At 40.0% G+C, this 24,627-nt stretch overlaps 1 protein-coding gene across 2 annotated transcripts in view; it reads right to left on the minus strand.

Moving 5' to 3' along the window:
* Positions 1-367: 367 nt before the first annotated feature.
* STK39 (serine/threonine kinase 39) overlaps positions 368-24,627 on the minus strand; it is a 331,699-nt gene continuing 307,439 nt past the window's right edge. For both annotated transcript variants that reach the window (XM_069080684.1, XM_069080683.1), the window contains 2 exons: positions 16,560-16,624; positions 368-4,993 (listed from right to left, as the gene is read on the minus strand). In XM_069080684.1, the coding sequence (XP_068936785.1) occupies positions 4,919-4,993; positions 16,560-16,624 (140 nt within the window). In that variant the 3' untranslated portion in view covers positions 368-4,918. The remainder of the gene's footprint in view (positions 4,994-16,559; positions 16,625-24,627) is intronic.

Genomic DNA, 24,627 nt, shown 5'->3' on the forward strand with positions numbered 1-24,627 from the left:
AACATATGAGCAGATGTTTCTCCTGAAAACGTGCCTATTGTGTTACTAGGATGGGGCAAACAGACTTCTTTCTCATGGTGCCGAAATTCATTGTTGAAAGTTCCCCAGTCATGTATCTATTCCTTCAGCAGCACAGACAGCTGAGCAAAGAAAACAATTCACAAGAATTAGTTTAACATTAGAACACTTAAAACTCCTACCCAGCCCAACCCCGTTTTCCCTTTCCCATCCACAGCAGCCTATACCACACTGGGCACTGACAACTACCTCCTTATCTGAGCAAATTTTCTTTCTTGGTTTAGGCAAGAACGAATCATTGTGGCTCTGAATCAATCGTGGCATACAAAACTCTGTACAAGGCCCCATGTGATTTGCTTAGTTTTATTGGAGGAAGGCTCTGCCCTTATAGAGCTTACAGTTGAATGGTGAATCATGATAGGCTGACACAGGTTTTGCAGATGAATACAAAAATGTCATATATTTACAGAGAAACATGCAGACATGATAATGCTTGAAACATTACAAAGGTAGCTAACAGGCTACAGCTTTTGAATTGAAGAGAGATGGGAAGGATACCATGATTGTCTCTACCTGAGTTTAACAATGAAAACAGTTTAGTCAAGTAACTATTTTCTTTCCTTCTACTCCACACTTAAAATCATAGAATCATATAGTTGAAATAGATTTTAGAGAGCATCCTGAGATAAGGGTAGAATATGAAGATGGGGATAAAGGAGAAAGGGAAGAACATCAGTAAGGTGTGAGTGTGGGGTAGGGGGCAGGGAAGGTCTAAAGGCAGCCATGAAGCACTTAAATACAATCACTCCAAGTCTGGTAAAAGAACTATAGACAAGGGTCAAAGAAAACTCAGAACATAATATCAGTTCAACTACCTCATTTTACAGATGAGGAAAACTGAGGCCCAGAGACCTATAGCTGACCCGTCCAAGAAGATCAGGCAACAAGGTAGTGGCAAAACCAGGATTTGACTCAAAGCAGAACACTGGTCCTATCCTTAACATTTTGCTGCCCCTTGGGTCAACTTGTTACTTTGATATTGTGGAGACAAGTTAAAATGCGATTGATTTCCTTTCCTTCTATATTATTGTTTTTTGAAGGCAATTGGTCACCTGAATGCAGGCCTCCATATTACTTCCTATTTCCAAATCATGCAACCCTCCCCAGCTCCTCTTTAATGTGGCCTTCTCCCATTAGAATATAATTTTTTTTTTAAACAATTGGGGTTAAGTAACTTGCTCAAGGCTACACAGCCAGTTATTTCTGGGTGGGGTGCTAAGTATCTGAGCCCAGATTCAATCCCAGGTCATCCTGACTCTGGGGCTGGGGTCTTATTCACTGCACCACCTGGACACCCCAGAATATAAATTTTCTAAGGGCAGGAGGAACTGTCTTGCTTGCTTTTATTTATATCCCCATTGCTTTACATAGTGAGTAGCATAAGTATTTAATGCCTTATCTATTAGATAAGTACTGTAAAAACTACAAGGACCATAAATCTGGAGCTGGAAAATACAGCAGAATTCAATCCTATTATCTTACTGATGATCCAGGGAAGTTACTGAGGTCACACATGTAAGTAACCGTCAGAAACAGTTTGAACTCAGGTCCTCAGACTCCAGAACTGGTTCTTTTTCAATGTTGCCTCTATAGCCTGGGCACAGTCTGCTTTGATGATCAAGTTCAGGGGATCCTTCTCACCACCTGTCCCCACTCCCACCCATTTCCTAGATTCGCGTTGGCTCCTTGCTTACTTTTCCAGATTCTGGCCACTCGAGAGGGTGAAAGAAGGTTCAAAGTGAGAAAGCTAATTAATCCCACCTAATTCCAATCACACCTTTTGGCTGCATCCCCATAGCACCTACGTCATATTTATGTAGATCACGGTGCCCCATGTTGCCATTTGGTGTCCTGTCTCTGTAAGACCTGAAGCTTCCTATAGCCAGGAAATGACCTTTTCTATTTCTGTACCCCCATGCAGCTCCTTCAAGAGATTTCTGCACATCATGGTTAGTCAGTACATATTTTGAACTACCTGTGGCTTAAAAGAATTATTTACATATGGTGCCTTCATTAAATGTATGGAAGTCCTCTGTGTTAGTGCAGGTAGAACCTTTAAGAGCAGTGCCCAGCGTACATCGTGACCAATAGCATCACCTCTCACAGTACAGACTTGCCATTTTTAATCCTTGTCATCTACTTGTATCTATGACCATAGACTGAGAATCAGAAGAGACTTTAGAACTCATCTAGTATATAGTATGACTATTTTACAGATGAGGAAACAGAGGGGCCTAAGAGATTCAAGTGACTCACTGAAGGTCGCAGAGCTGGGGGTGGAATGCAGTGTCTCTGACTCCAACTCCTGTGGGCAGAGTCTTATTTCTTCTCTGGGCCTTGGGTTCCTGATCCGTAACATGAAGGGGGTAGACAAAACAATCTCTATTTCTCCTTACGCTCCACAATTCTGTGCTTCTAATTAAGAGAACATCTGTCTGATCGCAGTATACAATTTTTTTGTCTTTCCCAGCTAATTTGAGGTGATCCTGCAAAAATCACTCTGTCCAAATGTCCTTTTCTCCCTCTGGAATGCCTACTGCTTGTTATTCTTTCAAGGCATTTTCTGGGGTTGTGGGGGGATGGGGAAGAGGAAAAGCGTTAACATATCCTGCCCACACAGGCCCCAAATCTCTTTCTGATAAAATCTGATTTTAGTATCACCTTATCATTTGGCAGTGACCTAGGCTTCTCAAGGACTGGGCACATGGAGTACAAGATTTGGCAGGTCCTAACAAGGTTGAAAGGTTTCAATTGCGGGTCTTATGATGGACTCTGCTTTTCATCTGCGCACTAGTGGGCAGCTGGATGGCACAGTGGACAGAGCACTGGGCATGGAGTCAGGAAGACCCGAGTTCAAAATCCAGCTTCAGATACTTACTAGCTGTGTAACCTCGGGCATTTCTGTTTGCTTCAGCTTCCTCATCTGTAAAATAAGGATAATAATAGATAGCACCCACCTCCCAGGATTGTTAAGAAGATCTAATGAGAGAAGAATGGCCAAAGTGCTTAGTACAGAGCCCGGAACATTGTAAACACTATATCATGTTAGCTATTGTTACTACTACTACTACTACTACTACTACTACTACTACTACCACCATTTTAGCTAAGTTAAGAGAGACTCATGGCTGGGTTTCCTTTCCATGGAGTGATGGGAATTTTTAGCCCTGGGACCTCCAGTCAGAGAAGGATGGGCATTTATATTGGTGGGAAGAGTTCCCACACAATGGCCTTAAGCATTGAATTATATGCTGGGTAACAAATTACACGTTAGGTAATATGAGGGCAACAATGCAGAGAGACATCTAAAAGAATGAAGCCCCAAACGCCATCTTGGTGCAATACACTTTTATTCTCCTTTTACCTTTGCAGTCATCTTTTGAGTAATCGTTGTGTAAACAATAGAATGGAATGAAATTACATTAAGTTGTATGCAAATGGCTCTAGAACACCTTAACAATTATGACAAGGCAATTATAAATAACTTTTCTTAGTAATATATATTTGCTGTTTTAAAGTACATTTTAAAGAGCTGCCATATCTAGGGTTAGCTAGGAAAGAGTCATGGTATGGTTCAAGGAGTCCACCTCCTTGGCAGGATGCTCCAATTTTGAAAATCCTAAAGTTTTACTAGTTCCATAATATGTATCTAGATATGTCATAAGTTAAGCAGAGGGCTACTTGGGCCAAAAAAACATTTATCCTTGAAACCTAACAGCAATTTACCTTTTAGTCATTGCACAAAGCCCTTTCTATTATCTTCTCTCCATCTTGGTATTCTGCAGAATTTCAAGTAAAGCTCAGATTCTTGGTTGTTTTTTTTCTTTTGTTTTTCAAGTTTTTAATCTTTATAAAAACAAGTCCTATCACTTAAGAAGCCAAATCAGAGATGGGCAAGGTTAGTGAGCAGTCTGGCTTGATGGCAACATCATATAGTATTCTAGCTCGGAGAAGCCCCAGGAAAGCAAAACTTTAGCCAAACATATGAATTTGACAGGATGCATATGAAACTCCTAGAACTGAGACTATTCTAGAATAAAGCAGCCTCAGGCACATTCTTAATATTAATGTCTGCAAGGCACCTCCCACTCCCTAGAGACAATCAGATTGTGGATTGGTTTATAGACAAACAAACCAACATAATACGATTCCTAATTCCTAATTAGGTCATTTCAAAAACTAGAAGTTACAAATACTCCAAAGATATACCTGAAACTTTTTTTTTCTTTAAATAACAGGAGATTAACTGCAAGTAGCACATAATCAAACCATTGTTTTCCTTATAGGTAAGATGTGTAAAGCATAAATATATGAAAAATAAAATTCACAGTCAGTTTTAAAACTAGAATTCAAGTTTGGCTAATAAATCTTAATTTTTATAAGTATATTAATTTCTAAATACAACATAAAAGAGGCAGTATTGTCAGATGTACAATTAAAGTATTATCACAGAAATTTTACAATGAAAGAAGAAATACGTTTCTGATAGAAAATTCCTTTTATTACCAATAAATAGGGCCACCTGAGTGCATTTCCAGATTGGTTTCAGTTGGGGAGATCCAAATTGGTTACTCAGAGCATGGAATAGCTTTTGGAAAAACTAGCAGCAACTGTGCAACTGTGGGGTTTGTTGATTCTGATGTGAATTGCTGGAGCGTGATGCAGAACTCAGTGAGTGGTGGTGGAGTGGTGGTGGTGGTGGTGGTGGTGATGGTGATGGGGTTCTGTTGTGTTCAATTCTTTTCCCCCTTCTCATCTAAGCAGGTTTCTTCACAATCTTCTGATTTCACTGGGGATGAGGGTGGGATGGGGGGCTGAGGAGGACATCCAGCCACAGGCATCAGCTGACACTCAACTGAGCAAAACCAATCAGCTTCACCTCATCAGGGATCTCTGTCCCATCACAGCCAGAAGCCTGAAATGAGGAGAAAAACTTTCAATAATGGTTTGTGTTTTCCTTTCTAAGTGTCATAACCGCACACTTGACTGCTCAGCTAAACATGGTCTAGATTCTAGAGGGTCCAGTAAAGTAGTGTAAAGAGATTTGTTACATGATCTTGATGTAGTTTACAAATAAGGCGTGTGGCCTTGATTACTTCTGATAAACGGCACACCAGGCTTCTCCACTAAATAAATTTGATATTTAAAACATGCTTTTAGCTTAAATGTTGTTAATTAAAAAGGGAAGAGTGCAAAAATGAATGGAAGGGCTCCAACTAATCTTTCCCTGAAGTATAATCTGTTTTTCAACAACAATTAGCTCATCTTGAGAAAGGACCAGGGTAAAAAAGAAAAATCTTTAGTTGAAATAGCTAATATTTAAATACCATTGAATGCTTTATCCTAAAAAAATCCTATAATATTTCTTAGGAATCCCTTAGAAGGTATTTATAACCTAAAATGGGCTAAAGTATCACTATGTCAAACACTCAACTTTATTTTCTTGCCTCAAAAATCTGTGGGAGTCATCAAAGTCTCCCAATACTGAACTGATTTCTAAATGTCCGTAATTTTTATCTTCCTAACTTATTCCACATACAGTATGCTGATCACCTTTTCTAAGCTGCTCCCTTCATACACCCTTCACTATTAGGTGCATAAATCAAGATCTGGACACTACATAGTTCAAGAAATGGGTGTTGGAGGTGGGGGAGGATTGATAAATAGTGGGGGAATGGAGAATTAAACATCAATAACACTATATGACCATTTTCTTGGCAAACCTCCTGCTTAAACTACTGTCACAACAATTAGTCTCCCATGGAAATGAGCCCTCTAAATCTCCTTCCAATTCATCACAATTAACCTACTTAGCATTAGTTGGTATATATGTTTAGAACACTATAAAAAGACAGTGTATCAAGTGGGTCCATTAAACAGTAGAGTGGATTTGTAAATACATGTTCCTTGATAATCTACCTAGCTATTTTAGAATTTTTAAGTAAAATACTTTCGAAAAATTTTTTTTAAATCAGATGCAATCTGAATAGTATTACTGATTTCATATTATTTACATTTTCTTCTATAACACTGACTGTCATATCTACTACTTGAAAAAGACCGGTATGACTTTCTACAACATATCTGAAATAGCTGAGGAAGGACAGGAGTTAGAAACATGCTTGGATGCAGTAAAGTATAAATTTGTGGTAAGGTGGTCAGCCTAGCCAGGGGTGGGGAACCTGTGGCTTCGAGGCCACATGAGGCCCTCTAGGTTCTCAAGTGCAGCCGTTTAAGTGAATGTAAACTTTAAAGAACATGCATTCAATCAAAAGGCCAAACTTGAGGACCTAGAGGGTCACACGTTCCCCACCCCTGGAGTCCCTGAGAAAACTATGCCTGACCTTGCCATTCTCTTCATATTTTTCATTTTTTTGATCCCAAGAGCCCCTATTCCATTTTGTATACCTTGCTCTTCAATCTCTGTGTGGGCCACCTGAGGAGCCTCTAAACAACCTTTACCAGCAATTTCTAATTGCGTGGTCTTGGTCACCAAGGAGATGATGCCAGAGCATGTGGACAGTTCCACATAAATCCATGGCCCTTACCAGAAAAATTGTTTTAAAATGTGAGCATTTCTGTCACCTCTTTTCATTCTATTATCACTTTTTTTTCTTACCTAACTCTAAACTTTCTAATTACCCCCCCCCCGCCTTAGTAATTCTTATCATAGGAAGTCTATAAGCATACTAGAAGACGGAGTGGGATGGGGTAGGAAACTATAAATTTTTAATCACGGAATCCCTATGATGGCATCTCAATACATGTTTGACAATCATCATGGTGGTGATGGTTATAAAATGTTAAAATGGCAACAAATGACCTCAGTATGTTGGACATCAAGCTAGTACATCAAGAAAGAGGAAATTAAGCTAAAGATAGAAGCAAGATACACAATTCTCTGGTCTGTGGCAGACTCAATGGATTGATGTTGATGCCTTTAATGAGGTATAAAAACTAATAGTCAAAAAGGATGAATTACATACATAATCCTCAAAGAGTCCATGCAGAAGGCATCCAAGGCAGGTAATATTAGTCTTCAGGATCTCTCTACTTCCCTTTCTTTCAAGCTTTCCTATCACATAGGGCTGTTTTTCCAGCCAGTAACCACATGGTAACCAAAGTCTCTTACTGAGGTACCGTCACAGAATGGTTTTCTCCCAAGAGAAACAATATTACACAATTACTTATCTCTTTTTGCTCACCCCCAATCAAAAATCCTCTTCCTTCACCAAGCTGATTTCAACTTCAGAAGAAAAGCAACCTGATTAAAACTGAGTCATACTAAAGTGTGAATGAATATTATTAACTCCCCACAAACTTTCCAGGGCATTTATTTATTTATTTTGGAGTGGGGAAGGAAAGGCAATTGGGGTTAAGTGACTTGTCCAAGGTCACAGAGCTAGTTGGTGTTAAGTGTCTGAGGCCATATTTGAACTCAGGTCCTTCTGACTCCAGGCCAGGTGCTCTATTCACTGCGCCACCTAGCTGCCCCATAGGGCAATTATTTTTTAAAGAGAACATTTAGGACTGAATCCAAATTTTAGATACTATAGGATGAATAGGGCAGTTGGGTGGTTCAGTGGATAGAGGCTAGGATTGGAATCTGGAAAATTAGAGTTCAAATCTAGCCCTCAGACACTTACTGTGTGATCCTGGGCAAAGCCCTTGGATGCTGGTCTCAGTTTTTCCATCTGTAAAATGGAGATTATAATAGCCCTGACCTCTCAGGGTTGATGTGAGGATGAAATGAGATAGCTATAAAGCACTGAGCACAGAGCCTGGAGAGAGAGAGATAATACTTTCTTATTTCTTAATACTCCTTAAATCACATTACTAATGCACCAATTCACCTGATATGCCCTGAGATACAAAGAAAAAAAGGTCATGCCGGAAGAAGAAGACCCCTGCTCTGGAACCAGTTTCACCAGTTTTATGTCTAGATTCAGGGGCCCGTTGGTTGGTTGGTGGTTGTCCTTAGTTCTTGAAGAGGACCAAAATGACATCACTATGCTAAAGTCAAGTTTCAAATGTGCCCAACTGTACAAGCTCTACTACAGGTCAGGCACAGACAGTCTGTGTGAACATTTGGGGTGGATTCTCTCGATTTGTGCACCCCTGTATTTCCTTGGAGCTGTTTCAATTCTGCTCTACTCAAGATTCTTGCACAGCACCTTCTTCGATGTGGGCACGCCATGCTGAGCGGTCCTGTGCCAGGGTCTCCCATGTCACACAATCAGTGCCAAAGTTCTTGAGACCTTGAGTGTCCTTGTATCGCTTCTCCTGATCACCATGTGAACTCTTCATAAAACAGTCTTTTTGGCAAGCATATGTTTTGCATTCAAACAGCATGGTCAGTCTATTGGAGTTGCACTCTCTGAGGCATAGTTTGAATGCGTGGCAGTTTAGTTCAAGTAAGGACATCAGTGTCTGGCACCTTATCCTGCAGGTCATCTTAAGAATCTTCCTAAGACAATTCAAATGGAAGTGATTGTTTCCTGGCATGGTGCTGGTAGACTGTCCAAGTTTCACAAGCATACAACAATGAGGTCAGCACCACAGCTCTGTAGACCTTCAGTCTGGTAATCAGTCTAATACCCCCTCTCTCCCATACTTTTCTTCGGAGTCTCCCAAACACTGAGCTAGCTCTGGCAATGAGTTCATGAACCTCATTATCAATGTGTACATCCCTGGAAAGTACACTGCCAAGGTAAGTGAACTTGTCCACAGCATCCAAAACTTCTCCATTTGCTGTAACCAGTGGTTCCACATATGGATGGTATGGTGGTGGCTGATGGAGGACCTGTGTTTTCTTGGTGTTAATTGTTAGGTGAAAATTAGCACAAACAGCAGAGTATTGATTCATACTTTGTTGCATCTCAGCTTCAGAGGCTGCATTGAGTGCACAATCATCTCCAAACAGAAAATTATGCACCAACACTCCCTCCACTTTGGTCTTGGCTTGTAGCCTTTTCAAATAGAAGAATTTACCATCAGTGAGGTAAGCTGATGGTGATGTGTGTTCATCCTCATTGAAAGCTTTTGACAACATGACTGAAAACACACTAAAAAGCATGAGAGCAAGCACACGGCCTTGTTTCATTCCACTGGTGACTAGGAAGGAACGAGAATATTGTCCATTATCTAGAACACGGGCAAGCATGCCATCATGAAATTGATGTACAATGTTGATGAACTTCTCCGGGCAACCAAATTCTGACATAATTTTCCATAAGCCCTCATGACTAACAGTATCAAAGACCTTGGTCAGATCTACAAACGTTGGGGCGGCCAGGTGGCTCAGCGAGTAAGGGCACCAGCTCCAGTGTCAGGATGACCTGGATCGAATCCCAGGCTCACATACTCAGCACCACACCCAGAAATAACTGGCCATGTAACCTTGAGCAAGTTACTTAACCCCGATTTCTAAAAACAAACAAACAAACAAAAAAACCCAGATCTACAAATGTGTACAGACCTCTTTTCGGCTCCTGGCATTTCTCCTGGAGTTGTCAGGCAGCAAACACCATATTAACTTCAGCCCTTTCTGAAAACACACTGGTTTTCAGGTAAATGACCATCTTCTAGGTGAAAAATCAGCCTATTAAGGAGAACTCTGGCAAGAATTCTGCCAGCAATGACTAAGAGAGAGACTCCCTCTGTGACTGTCACAGGACAATCTATTTCCTATACCTTTATAGAGATGGACAATAGAGGCATCTTTGAACTTTTGGGAGAGAACCCTCTCTTGCCATATAATCTGGAAAATTTCAGTCAGCTTTTTGCATTTACCTTGTAAACATCAGCTGGAGAAAATCAGCACCAGGTGCTTTGCCACATGAAAGGAGCCTAATGGCATCCAAAAACCTCTTCTTCGGTTGGAGCTTCAGCTAGGGAGGGACTGACTTCAACCTGAGGTAAACAGTCAGTAGCCTCAGCATTGATTGATGATGGTCTGTTGAGAACACTATGGAAGTGTTCAGCCCATCTCTCTAGGATCATGTTCTTATCACTAATCAATGTGGCTCCATCAGCACTGAGTAGTTGAGATGCACCATACATCTTTGACCCGTAAATAGCTTTCAGGGCATCATAAAAGAGCTCTGGATTGTTACTATCAGCATAAAACTGAATTTCATCTGCCTTCTTATTGAGCCAGGAATCCTGCATCTCTCTAAGCTTTGCTTGTACTTTATGTTTGATGAAATTAAATGAGACCTTCTTGGAGATGGATGAACATCTGCTGGTAAATCCTTTGGAGTTCTCGTTTTTCATTTATCAGCTTCTGAATTTCCCCACCATTTTCATCAAACCAGTCTTGGTGTTTCCGAGTGTTCTGACCCAAATGAACAAAAGCAGTGATGCCCCAAATGTCTGAAAGCTGCCCACTCCTTTCCTGCTCCACTGCTGCCAACTGTGTGTTGGCTCAACTTTCCCTCCAAGTAAGCATCAAACTTTTCACTCAGAGAAGAGTTCTAATTTGTTGACATTCATTCTTCTGGCAGTCATTTTGTCTTGAGGGCACCAGGATAAGTCTATGATCAGTCCAGCACTCTGTACCACACATTGCCTTCATTACTCTCACATTTTATCTGCCTCTTCTCCTTATAATCACATAGTCTATTAGATGCCAATGTTGGCTGCAGGGGTACATCCATTAAGTTTTATTGCATTTGGGTAAATGGAGGACAGTATTGGTGATGAAAAAGTCATGAAATGTACAAGTCTTCAGTAGTAAGTGACCACTGCTGTTGCTGTTTCCAACTCCATTCCTCCCTAGGACTCCCTGCCAAGTCTGGTAGTCTGAGCCTATTCTAGCATTAAAGTCAACCAGAATTATAAGCTTGTCCTCTTCTGGCACACTCATGATAAGGGTCTCTAGGTCTTCATAAAATTTTTCTTTGATCTTATCAAGGTTTGTCATGGTGGGAGCATAGGCACTGATACAAGTGGCAATTGCATTGTAACGAGCCTGTCATTCACTCTTTTTTGGCAGGCATACCAGCTTGTTGACTAGATTAGTTTTGATTGCAAAACCTATGCCAGCTTCACAGCACTCCCCTTCCCTGTGACCACTCCAGAAAAAAATGTGTATCCATCTCTGACTTCAGTAAGCTGGCCTTCATTTGCTAGCCTTGATTCACTCAACGTTGCTATTTGGATGCAATACCTGCTGAGTCCTCCTGCAACAAGAGTTGTTCGTCTTTCAGGTCTAATGGATTTTGTGTTGTCTATAAGTGTGAGCATATTCCATGTGCTAATGGTGAGTAGAATCGTCTATGCAGACATTTTTGTATGTTTTTTTGTGTTTTGACCACAGAGTAGGATTCCCCGCCTGCTGCAGTAATCAGGCCAGGGTTGGGTAAGCAGACAATTTTTATGGCACCTTTTCTAGCCCCTTCCTCACACCAGGAGGCGAACAGTGTGATCCTTAAAAAGCTGCTCAGACACCCAGGGGGCTGCCGAATCCCCTGCTGCTTCCAGTGAGAAACGACCCTATGGCCTGGGCTGTCTTGTGTTCAGGGTTGTCCTGCTGCCTCATCACTTGCCTGTCACCACAGGACTTTGAGAAAGGTATAAGAGTAAAAGAGTATGGGTGATGTCCTTTGATTCGTGCACAAACTGGATTTAAGTGAGGCAGAGTTGCACAGAGTCGTCGGTGTCACTCCTCCACAGTCATCACAATCCAGCGACAGGACAGTCAAGACTGGTGATGGCTCAAGATGCAGTGGACGGCACTGGCGTCTTCAATGCCCAACCCCTAAGCACTCCACAGCACCTCCTTCAGCTGCCTTGGTGGCCGCTGGAACAAACTCTTCTCCTCTGCCCATGCCACCAAGGGAAGCCTTTACCTGCTTGGGACAGACATCCCCTAACTCGCCAGTGGGTTTGAGACCTCGTGATTACCCTCAACCTGGTTTAGCTCATCTGCCAAAACAGTTTAATGGGGTGTAGTCACTACACATGCTCCAGCTTCCTGGAGCCACAGGTGGACACCAAAGGTGGATGAGCAGCCCTAAAAAGGACTAGGCAGCCATTACACCACAGGTACCAGTCCTCCCAGAACACACCTACACCCACAAGGGTCTGTCTAGACCAACTCAGTAGAGGGTGTTTTATAGGAAATAAAGCTGTATCTCAGTCAATGATGCTGGTATCAGATCTGAGTGGCATTTTTCAAGGTGAGACCTGAATCCTGCCATCAGAGCTCTCAAAGCATTTCAGGCCCCAGCTAGGGGGGACAGCAGGAAAACACTGCTCTTCAACCTACTGCCTAACATCTTTGTAGTTCAAAGACTCGTAAAATTTGAGAGATGGAAGAGATCGCAGAAACCATCTTATCTAACCAATATCCAGAAGGAATTCCCTCTATGACAGACCTGACAAATGGTTCTCCAGCCTCAGCCTGAAGCCCTCCAAGGAGAGAGAACCCACCACATCTAGAGGCAGCCTATTCTAATTTTTGTACGGCTGGGAAATGATCGTTCTCTTCCCCCTCGTTCCCATAACCTCAAGTTTAGAACTGCCTTCTTGGAAACTTCCACCCACTGCTTCTCTGGGGCCCAACAGAACTAGATTCTTCTGATCCCAACCTGGTTCTTCAAATTCTACCCTCCCTATTCCCCCTATACCCTCCTTCCCTCTTTTGGGAATACCACATTAGGTCATGCAACATGGTGTGATTTAATTTCTCCTGTTGGTTACTGAACTGTCACTGTAATTTCTATTCCACTCTTTAGTGTCTAAAATTTAATCCTACTTTCAAGAGAAAGGCTATGGTGCAGAGGTTAAATACATATAAATCAGACATCATTAACATGCACCTGGATCTGTGTTTTGCCTTCAAGAGCCAATTAAATATTATTTATTTCCAATTACAAAAACAGTAGATAGAATGTTTCCAGAATACTGTGCTTTGGAAAGATGTATGAAGAACAGAATAAAATGACTCACAAATCACTTTGTATTTAGAAAGGATACACAAAATAAGCAATAAAATTATACTGGGCACACACATACTACATTTTACTGCAGTAGGAAAACCCCCCCATGGTATCCATGCTTTGGGAATAATGAATGCAAGAAAGCTTTGGACCTTACTGCTCCTAGCTCCACAAAATACAAGTATTGGGCTTCTTCAACCATTTTGTCTAATGAATTAAAGAAAGATGACACTATGGCTGTTATTTCTATCTTCTTAGTTCTTATTTTTTTCCTGTACTAACTACATATATGTGTGTATATACACACATGCACAAGTATATATACACACACATACATGCATATATATACACAATATGTATATGCTATATATAAAACACACAAAACATGTATGTACGTATGTATAACATTTTAACAAATATTTGACAGCACACAGGTGAAATGAATAGAAACCAAGTTATCTACCAGAGTTTTAAGATACCATATATTAAAAAATTTCCAGAACCCAGGAAATTTGTCTTTCAAAACCAATCAAAATAACAAGATAAAATTTAAGTGTTAAACAACTTTTTTTTAAGTGTCAAATTTTTAAAAGGAACAGGACCAAGCATGAGGCTTTTGAGGGATAATGGCACCAAAATACTATAGTAATGGACCTATTCAAATGCATTTGAAACTATGCAATTTTATCAGGACGTTCAAATCCTATGAAAAATCAGCAAACAGGTCAGGCTTTCTCTGCTAAGAGGATCTCATGTTGGCTGACAGTTCACGATAAAAGCAGAAATTTATCATATTTTAAGCACAGCTAGAAGGAAGACTAAGTGTTGTGACCAGTTCACTTCTGATTTTAATTTCATTTAACATCTTTAACTCTCATTTTGTAAAAGGACCAATTATATTTACTGTAATTACTATTGGACTGTGAAGGCTCTAGGTGGAGGGGCTAGCGGAGAAGGAGAAGGAGAAGTGCTATGTGACAGCAACTCGTCTCTCCCTTAGGAAAGATGGAACAACACAGCCGAGTTGGTTAGGAACACAGGAGGAAAGTTACAAATGAAATTCAACCTCAGCCTATGTCAACTAATATGGATGGCAATAATAGTACAAGGAATCACTCCTAAGAGTGAGTGAATAAGAAATGAGCAACATTTTCACATCAGACTAGAATGGTCCAAGAAAAGCAGGGGTTTATCCTCTGCACTGGCAGTTTTCAATCACAAGCTACAGATTTTAGTCCAAAACTTTTTAAGAAGATTGGTCCTTCACATGGGTATCCTTCCAAGACAAGCAGTCTTCTATACTGGGTTCACTGTTATGCCAGGTGGCTTAGTATCATTTTGAGAAATTTACAGAACTTAACAAAGGTACAGGAAAAAAAACCAAACTGGCCTACAAGGTACACCTGGGGCTTATGTTATACTGTCTTCCCTTGAAAGGCCTTCATAATTTCTACTCAAAGGCACATATTTTAGGTGTCTTCAAGAAAGCAGAGGAAAAGATGAGTGCTAATAATTCCCATTTTATAGGTGGGAAAATTGGGAGACAGACTGTTACTCCTCTGGTCATTCAAAAAGTCAAGCAAGGATAAGGTTAAAACTAAAACTGAATCTTCTGATTCTTCCAGGTTGAAGTAAATATGTTAATTAGTTATAAATTAACTAAATACAGAATAATTAACTAATTTTTAATGGAAAAGTGTTTGGGGGGGAGGGGAGGAAGGCAGGGCAATTGGGGTTAACCTTGCCCAAGGTCACATGGCTAGTTAGTGTGATCAAGTGTCTGAAGCTGCATTTGAACTCGGGTCCTCCTGACTCTAGGGCCAGTGCTCTATTCACTGCGCCACCTAGAGAAAAGTTTTTGAAGATGGATTATTTTGACATATAAAATTCTACCATAATTCCTAAGATGAACAAAAGGAAGCTTATAACAGCAGTTCACTTTTATGCAGAGCTGTTAGTCTGACAAAAAGGTTTCTTTATTAATAACTGTGAAGTGGGTAGTGAAAGTATTATTTCAATTTTAAGGGTGAGAAAACTTAAGACTCACTTAAGTATAGTAAGTGACTTGCCCAAGATCATCCAAGCTATAAATATTATACTAGGTCCAAATTCGAGCTCTAGCATATTGCTTCTCCTATGGAAATGTCAGCTTTTGGTTCTATTTGCCCAGAAATATCTCAAATGAATGTTCTACTGACTCTAAAAATTGCAGATGAGCTGGAAAATAAATTATAAAATTCTAGAATTTTAAGGGCTTGAAGGGACCTGAAAGATCATTTATAGGGTACTGACTGCTATTAATCCCTGGGGGGTACAGAGGTGCTAATAAGCTTTCCCATCTTTAATTTCTCATTTTACATCTAAACACAATATTCGTTTATTCCCAAAACAATGTAAACTCCTCAGAGACTACTTATTTCTCCTTGAAAACTTGAGTTGTTGTGGTGGGGTTTTTTTTTAATGCAGCCCAGTCACTTGAAATCAGATAAGGGCTGAAAGCCAGAGTGCTAATTGGCAGCAGCCTGGCATTTACTGTAACTAATCATTCTGCAATTTTGGCTGAACACATTTTCCAGTTAATTTTCATAAGGAATGAAAAATACAGATCATCAATAAATGTTATTCACAGTAAAGTCTTGGTTATTTACATTTTAAAAAATATCTCTTATTGTTTTGACTGGATCTCAATGCTTCTGATTTATAGTTTTAAAGTGAACCCTTTCAGGCAAGTCTATTCAACATTTATTAATTGTCTATTATGCACCAGGTATTGTGAATACACAGAGAAAAATGGAACCACCCCTATCTTCAAGATTACATTATACTACTGGGGGAAAATGAAAACTAGCTAACCCTGGTCCTCCCCTGAACCATCTTTTCCCAGTCCCAACCACCTTCTAACCATCTGTGAAACTTCAGCATGAGAGGAAAGTCTACTTTGTGCAGCCACATCAGAAGTGGTGTTTGATTTACTTGGAAATTCAAACCACTGAAATCTCTCTTGCCCTTGAAAACTTATCATTGAAATACAAGTCTTAGTGCACCAAGACTTTGGGGACACCCTATATTATGTTTCTGTTCATTAGACATCAGCTGAATTAGGCCACAACTGCCTCCAAGTACCTCCAAAACTTTCTGTGCAACAGTCTATTTTGAATACTCCACAGAACTTTCTTGTACCCCAGTTTGGAAGCATCCTCAGAAGGATGTCACTCTGGATCCACACTGGTTTTAAATATAGAGTCAAGCAATGTTTCCCCAAAGAAGAGACTGGGCACAGCTTCCAGGACTTACAAGTAAGTGATTACTCTAACTGATCCAAGATTGTGAAAAAGAGGGAAATGGGCTAACTGAACAAGAGACATTTTCTTGTCAAGAAAACTGTTCTACACCGCTGAGGAGGGTATTAAAGGCAGGAACAGAGCTCCAAAGAAAACAATAAAAGGAAAGAAAAACGGGGAACAAAATGGCAGTACTGTTCTTTGTATTCGTTTCATTACCAGCCTTTTGAGTCACTTTTCACAGTCTTTCACTTACCAACTTAAATGTCAATGTTTTTAATGCTTTGGGGTCATCTACAATCTTCTGCAAATTTGCAGCAACTGTAAAACAAAAAAAAACAGAGAGGATGATGGGTGGATGAGAGGCTTGTTGTATCAACTGGCTTTCCAAACACTAAAGGGAATGGCCTTCTAAACAGTTTCTTTCATGGAGGCCTCACAACCACTTTGAGACTGTATTTGCATGGTATAAATTGCCCTTGGGCAAAACAGGCTGGGCAGTATTCAGAGCAAATGGATTTTTTGATGACGTGCATAAATCATAGCGCACGCCCCCCCTCCCCAACACATTCCATTCTATAAAATAAGAAATTAAGTAAATAGGAATGAAGTCAGTCCATAATGATTCAAACACAGCCTCGTAAACAACCAGGCTAAAGAGATTTGTGAGTGATTAGAGGGTGACATAAAACAAAGAGATATTAAATTAATTCCTTTCTCTGGAAATAATGAGGGTAATGGTGGGAAAAGTAAGCACATCTGATCTCCTAACTTTTGAAATTGCTTGATTTCTCATATTTGCTCCTAACAAAGGTAACAAAAAAGCAGTAGATATTTTCTACCAATCAGGCATACATGTTGAGGCTTTGAATCACGGTGATTTGTCAAACCATTTAAGTACAATCTTGAATAGTATCACACTGAGGCTAATGTGGTTAGAATTTGATTTTGTCATTTCAGGTTCAAAAATGCCAATTGACTGCATCTTCATCATTTTAGCAGAAATACTGAAACACACACACACACACACACACACACACACACACACACACACACATACACTCTTTCAACAAATATGCAGGTTTAAAAAAAAAATCCACAAATGTAAAAGCCACAGTGTCATCATCCACCAGAATAGTTTGGTAAAGAAATAATTTTCCCCCCATTTTCCCTAGCAGGACATCTTTTGACTGAGTTATAAAAAAGACAATGATAGCAGTCTCATTTTGGTCTTTACTAAATATAAATCCTAAATCATTATAATAAGATAAACAGATCATTGTTTGAGAAGAGACACTGATTATAGTTCATTTTCCAATAAGGAAAATAAAAAAGAGCTTCCTATTCTACAATTAGGTGCTTTTAAAGTAAAGTTGAAATAATTCCAGATCCAATTGCAAACATGAAGAAATAATGCCTTGAAGAGGTAGAGTGCTTAAAATAGTAGAATGTGACCTGTTTAAAGTTTGGCCTTTAAGTCAACTGAAAAAAAAAATACAGCAAGCCACATCTCTCTGCAAGTCAATTCTGACTTCTTTATTATATTTTGTCTGGGAATCGCCGAGACACACACAAAAAGGGAAAAGTTATGTTCAATCAGGCCCATTTCTCCCTAATAAACCTAATAACAACTGTCTTCTTCTTCATGCTCATTTCCTCTTCAACAATGTTGTTCAGTCATTTCCACTTTTGTCCAGTTGTGCCCAACCTTTCATGACCGCATTTGGGCTTTTCTTGGCAAAGGCACTGGAGTGTTTTGCCAATTCCCTCTCCAGCTCATTTTACAGATGAAGAATTGTGGCAAACAGGGTGAAATGACTAACCCAGGCTCACACTGCCAGTAAGTGTCTGAGGCCAAATTTGAACTCATACCCCCTCAACATATCACCTTACATTCTAAGCCATCAGTGATGAGTGTCTTGTTTTTTATTATTATCTCACAGTCAATCTTTTCCCTCTCCTCCTCCCCAAAGTATTCTGAACTACAAACTTATACATCTACCTCCACCAAGAAACAACTGTTTTTTTTTCCTGTACATTTTCTGCAAAAGAAAAAAAAAATCTGTTTTTTAAATTAAGGGCATTCTGGCTGTATGCAAATTGTAGCAAATGAGCACAGCACTCATTTTCTTAAGAAATAAAATGTTCTAGTGGCTTCTCTGATTTGGGCTGTTTCATGGGCAGCCATAAAGTCATCATTTGAATTTTGCTCCTTTCCATCACAAAACAGTCTCTCAGTTAATACTTATGATTTACTACCTCATTCCGGGCCTCCTATTTCCACTCTGCTCTAGATGTTCCATCCCAAAGCAGGGCTCAATCCTATGCCAACAGACAATGCTTGCTTGGGTGCATACACACACCACTACTGATTTCCCAAGCAGTTTCAAAAAGTGAGTTGTGTCCTACAGGGCAAGATTGAGCTGTTAGCTATTTAAAACAATCACCCTAAAAACTATGTTCTCTAGTTGTGAATCCTGTACCTCAGGGACATTAGAAATTCAAATTCTCTTATTCAGCTCAAAGCGAAAATAGCAAAACTGGCCACTTACCTGATTACTTCTCCCAGCTGCTAGGCTTATTTTCAATTTACTTGATTCTAATTTGTTGTAAAGTGCTATAAAACACCTTCATTTAACTGACATCACATAAAATTCAGGGTGATGCTAATTTTTTTTCCCCTCCAGTAGCAATGCTCATTAAAAGGAAGGGTGATCACTGTGTTGTTTCCCTCCCCCCTCTTCTTACTGTGCACCTGGATTTCAAAAATAAAGATGCTCCTTACCTGGGGTATATACAGAAAAGGGCTGAGTGGTGGTGGTGGTGGTTATTTTAAGGTTTTTTAGGCATGTGATGATTATGCCAAGATTCATGTTTTACTCTTCTCCAGTCTCTGAACAAAATGTGACTTTTGAGCATGCTTTTCTCTCCCCCTGGATCCCTAACTCTCTTAAGGAATGGTTTTTTCTAAGTAAAACCTCAGAACATGACCTATTCCTACTACTTTTATCTTTCAATTTCTCCTTCCACGTTCTCTCTTTACTAAGTGTTTCCTTTATCTACTACTCTTGTCCAATTGGTAGAGGGGAGAAAGGAAGGACAGAAAGTGCTTGCTATATGTCTTCCAAATAAGTCACTGACTGGTTATGGCCTTTGTTACTCCCAGATCACATTTTTCATTCTCCGAAAAGATCTTACAAAGTGAGTAATTCCCTTCCACTGTTCCTCGTGAGGCCCCCAGTACAAGAAGTTTAAATTTGCATTTTTGGATGACAAGTTCCTCGGAGAGTCCTGTGTTTGTGAAAATATTAACAGTAACCACACTATGTGAAGGAATTCTATGATCAAAACCTATTTCCAAATAGAGAAGGAAATGGAATGACCTTGGAGTAATACATCAGAGAAAATGCACAACTGAATTGCCATTTCTTTGGCAGCTCATGTCTGGCCTTCTACATTCCCTGTTTTCTCTAAGTTCCTTATAAGATGTACTATTCAGTACATTCTCATTTTGACAGTTGGAAAATAACAGTTATGTAATGATTGTTCATAGTCTGTGTTTGTATATTCCTAGTAATTAGTCCAAAGAAACACTTTTCTCCTCAGATAAAAGTATATTTCAGAAAATAACCCCATAGAGGGCTGGTGGCGGGTTGTTCTTATTTAATTTATTTACCCACTGAAAACTGTGGGAGAAAAGAAATGAGAGAAGCTCAAGGTCTGATATATTCTAATAAAGGACAGAAAATTCTTGGCTAAGAGTAAAGAAGTTTCCCTATGATGACTGGTGGGAGCTTACTCCACAGTACATCTGAGCCATCAGCATCCTCTTTGCATACATGTGTTCATGGCATAGCTGAAGAAACTACAGGGAGCACAGAGAAAGGAAAAGAAGTCATCTCTGAACCAAGTAACTTATGGGCACCAAGTAACTTGTGGTCTAAAGATGGAGATGTGGGGGGAGATAGTGAGGTTAACATTCAGCAATGGGAGGTACATCAGAAACTGGCTCTTTCTTATAACTAAATTAATATTGCTAAGGACTTACAACTATTACCATTTGGAGTGTGTGGGTGACACACTCAACTAAGCCTTGTTAATGAGCAATCTATGTTGATTTGCAAGGCTGAACAGAAGCCAAATCTTGGACTTTAAACTGCTAGCTGGTATAATAGCAAAGATGTGGAACTGACTAATGTCAATGTTAATTCTGACATTAGCCAAAATGAGGTCCAAGAGACTGATATGGTACAGGAAAAATATCTGATCACAAAAACACACATATCATAAACAGCTATAATAGTAGGAAAAAAGTGGAGGTCAAAATGATCTTAAAAATTATACAATCATAGAAGGAAAGGGTGTTAATATAGCTCCTATTATGTATCGAGAATTACGATGAGTGCTTTTTACAAATATTATCCTATTTGATCCTTAATCTAGCAATGTAGGTGTTATTATTATGTCCATTTTACAGATGAGGAAACTGAGGCAAACAGAGGTTAAGTAACTTGCCCAGGGTCACCCAACTAGTGAGTATCTGAAGCCACATTTGAACTTGGGTCTTCCTGACTCCAGGGTCAGAATACTATCCAGTGCACCACCTAGCTGCCTACAAAAAGATGGCAAGGTGAGAGATAAAGGAATACATGAAATACAGCTATAGTTCTCATTGAAGTTCACTTGAAGTTAGGAATATTTGGCATGGTTCTAGAGGTTAACAAATCTGGTAATTCTTAAACGTAGAAAAGGAAGTCAGGAAGGAGTTTTGTCTATTTTAAATGTCAATAACTTTAAATTTACTAACTGGATTTTCATTTGGTTACAAATGGTGTGACAGGCTTTGGAACTTTTATAGGGGTGGTGGTAAGGATGCACTAAGGTTAATTTTTTAAATGTTATTTATTTATTTTGGGAAGGGGGAAGGTAGGGCAATTGGGGTCAAGCGACTTGCCCAAGGTCACACAGCTAATAAGTGTTAAGTGTCTGAGGCCACATTTGAACTCAGATCCTCCTGACTCCAGGGCCAGAGCCCTACTCACTGTGCCACCTAGCCACCCCCCCAAGATTAATTTTTAAAACAGGCCGAAACTGGAGAAGCTGATTATTTTGCTCTTGAATTTTCTTTAGTGTTTTAAAGTGCTTTCTGTGCTAAAGTTTTAAGAACAAGAGGAAACTAAGTGTCATTATTGTGGATTTCATTAGCAATTACTTTCTACTGGTCATTTCTAAACAGGTGAGGACATTAATCAATGAAGCTGCTACACTGACTTGAACTGTGGAGACACTTCACCTGGATATTCTGAATTCGTTCTAGTTTGAAATGAAGCTGCAGAAGAAAGGGAAACATCTGACGAAGAATGACCAGTCTTTGAAGTCATGGTAGCTGAAAAGTCTCTACATCAACCTGAATTGAGATAAGACTTAATTTCTTTGCTTCTAAAAAGTAAGGAATGTTACTATTCCCTGGAGGCAATTACAGAAAATGTCTTCTCCCAGATGTTTAATGAATCCCTCTGTCATGTCTCCAAAATGGCAGGTAGATATGAATAATTTTAAAAGCGTATTCTGAAATTAAAAACCTTGTGAATTTTCATAAAGATTACCTATCCGGTTTGTGCTGTTTATGTTATCGTAAATTTTCCAAGAGAAGTAAGTTACCAACATAAGTAACTTTGAAGAGTTTCCCGGGGGCAGGAGGAAAAGGGGAGAGAATAAGCATTTATTTATACGGTGGATAATATGGGCCTGGTTTCATAGAGGGAGAAAGGATGAAGTTTGAATATGTTAACAGTGACCACTAAAGCTATTTTAAGACAGATACATAGTAGAATTAGGAGGAAAAAACACAAACAAGATATATGCAGAATTAGGAAAGGCACACAAATTAAGGGGAACAGGAGAGGGTTCTTCTAGAAGGTGGAATTTTAGCTGAGACTTGAAGGAAGCCGTGGAAACCAGGATATAGAGGTGAGGAAGGAGTACATTCAGGCATGGGATACTGTCATCAAAAATGCAAGGGATTAGGAGATGAGGGCCCTTTGTGAGGAACAGCAAAGAGGTCAGCATCACTTACTACAGAACGTGCGGAGGGAAGTGAAGTAGAAGACTAGAATAGTAGGAAGGGGTCTGGTTATGAAGGGCTTTAAAAGCCAAATAAAATTTTATATGTAGTCCTGGAGGGAACAAGGAGCTTATACTGGCACTGACTGAATGGGAGAGGGGAGTGGAATGGGGAGAAATCTGGAGTCAGGAAGACTAACCACAAGATCTGGAAAGCATCTTAAAGATCATATAGCCTAAATCATGACTTTACATATGAGGAAATCAAGCAAGGCCTAGAAGTGCTGAAGGGACTTGACCATGGTAGTCAATAGCAGAACCAAACTCAGGCCTGCTGATATCCAAATCCAAAGCCCTTCCTCTTGATCAGTCCACATTACCAACCAGCAATCTCTTCTCCATCTTTTCTGTAGGCTTCAGTAGGCTTCAGCTACTTTTCCCTATCACATGGCCTGATATTTTACTAATAACTTTTTATTCCTACCCAAAATGAAACTCTCTAATTGGAAAACTTCTAACAGAGTAAAGGCATATATGACATTCTGTTGGGGCTCCTAGTTATTTAACTGACATGAATAAATACATATACACACACATCCCCATTTGTATGCTATTTCTGCCCCATCTTTCTCTCTGCCATCTCCCCCAACTGATAGCAATACCCTTTTAATTCAGTTGGTCAAAGGTTCTTAATTTGGGACCCACAGAACCTGGTAGTCTCAGAAAACGTTTTAGGCAGTTTGTGTACTACCAATGGGGAGAAAATTACACCTTAATTTTGGTTTATTTTGATTTTCTTTGTAAACCTATGTATTTTACTTTCTACATTTAAAAACATTATTCTAAGAAGGGGTCCATAGATTTCCCAGACAGTCAGGGGGGTCTGTGATGCATAAAAAGTAACCTTTTCAAAGTTACTAAGCTCCTGGCCTGGACAGATTCCTTATCCTATAAATATCTTAATAATTTTAGTGTTCCAAAGAGTTGGGGAAATCCCATCTACATGATCTCTCTCCTCCCCCTCTCCCCCCACTGCTGGAAGGATACTTTGGGGTTATGTATTGTTATAACTCTTACAGTAGGAAACAGTATATATGTCCAAGTACTTGCTATCCTATACAGAATAAATAGTAAATAATTTACAGAGGGAAAGCACTGAAATTAAGATGGGTTGGGAAAGGCTCCCTATAAAAGATGGGATTTGATTGGGGCTTTAAAAGAAGTAAGGAGGTAGAGTTGAGGAGGGGGAGCATTCCAGGTATGGGGAACAGCCAGAGAAAATGCTCAGAGCTGATAGATGTAGTCTCTTATTCATGGGACAGTCAGGAAGCCAGTGTCACCAAATCAGAGTATATGGAGGGAAGTAAGATATAAAGAGACTGGAAAGGTAGAGGGGGCTAGGTTATGAATTGGATGCCTATTGCTTTGAATGCCAAACAGAGCATTTTATATTTGATCTTGGAGGTGACTGAGCCATTTTAGTTTACTGAGTAGGGGGGTGATGTGGTCTAACCTGCACTTCAGGAAAATCACTTTGGTTGCTTAATGGAAGATGGATTAGAGCGGTGAGAGACTTCAGGCAGGCAGAGCTACCAGGAGGCTATTGCAGTAATCAAGGTGTGAGGTGATGAGGCCTGAACTAAAGGGATGGCAGTGTCAGAGAAGGGGGTGTCTGAGAGAGGCTGCAAAGGCGAATGGGGAGGTGAGGGATATTAAGGAGTCCAGGATGACTCCTTAGTTGTGAGCCTGAGGGCCTGGGAGGTTGGTATTTGTCCTCTACAGTAATAGGGAGGTAGGAAGGGGAGAGGGGAGGGTTTAGGAGGAAAGAATTAATTCTGTTCTGGAAAGGTTTAGCATAAGATGTCTATGGACATCCAGTTTGAGATGTCTGAGAAGTAGTTGGAGATGTAAGATTGGCAGTCAGCAGAGAGTCTGGGGCAGATTTGAGAATCATCAGCATAGAGATGGTCAATAAATTCACCAGACTGATGAGATAGATATTCAAGTGCAGTAGTGTAGAGGGAAAAGAGAGGAGGGCCAAGGATAAAGAAAGCCTTGAGGGATACCTATGGCTAGAGGGCATGATCTGGAGGAGGAAAGGTCAGAATGGAGGAGGAGGGCCAGGCCAGAATGATGATCCAAAAACTAGAGAGAAGAGAGTATCGAGCAGGAGAAGCTGATCAGTGGTGCCAAAGGCTGCAGAGAAGCCAAGGAGACTGAGGACTGAGAAAAAGGAACTTTGGAGAGAGGAGTTTTGGTAG

This window comes from Petaurus breviceps, unplaced genomic scaffold (genome assembly GCF_028583685.1).
Source record: "Petaurus breviceps papuanus isolate PSGF00001 unplaced genomic scaffold, PetGlider_PUasm1.0 91133, whole genome shotgun sequence".
Classification (NCBI taxonomy): domain Eukaryota; kingdom Metazoa; phylum Chordata; class Mammalia; order Diprotodontia; family Petauridae; genus Petaurus; species Petaurus breviceps.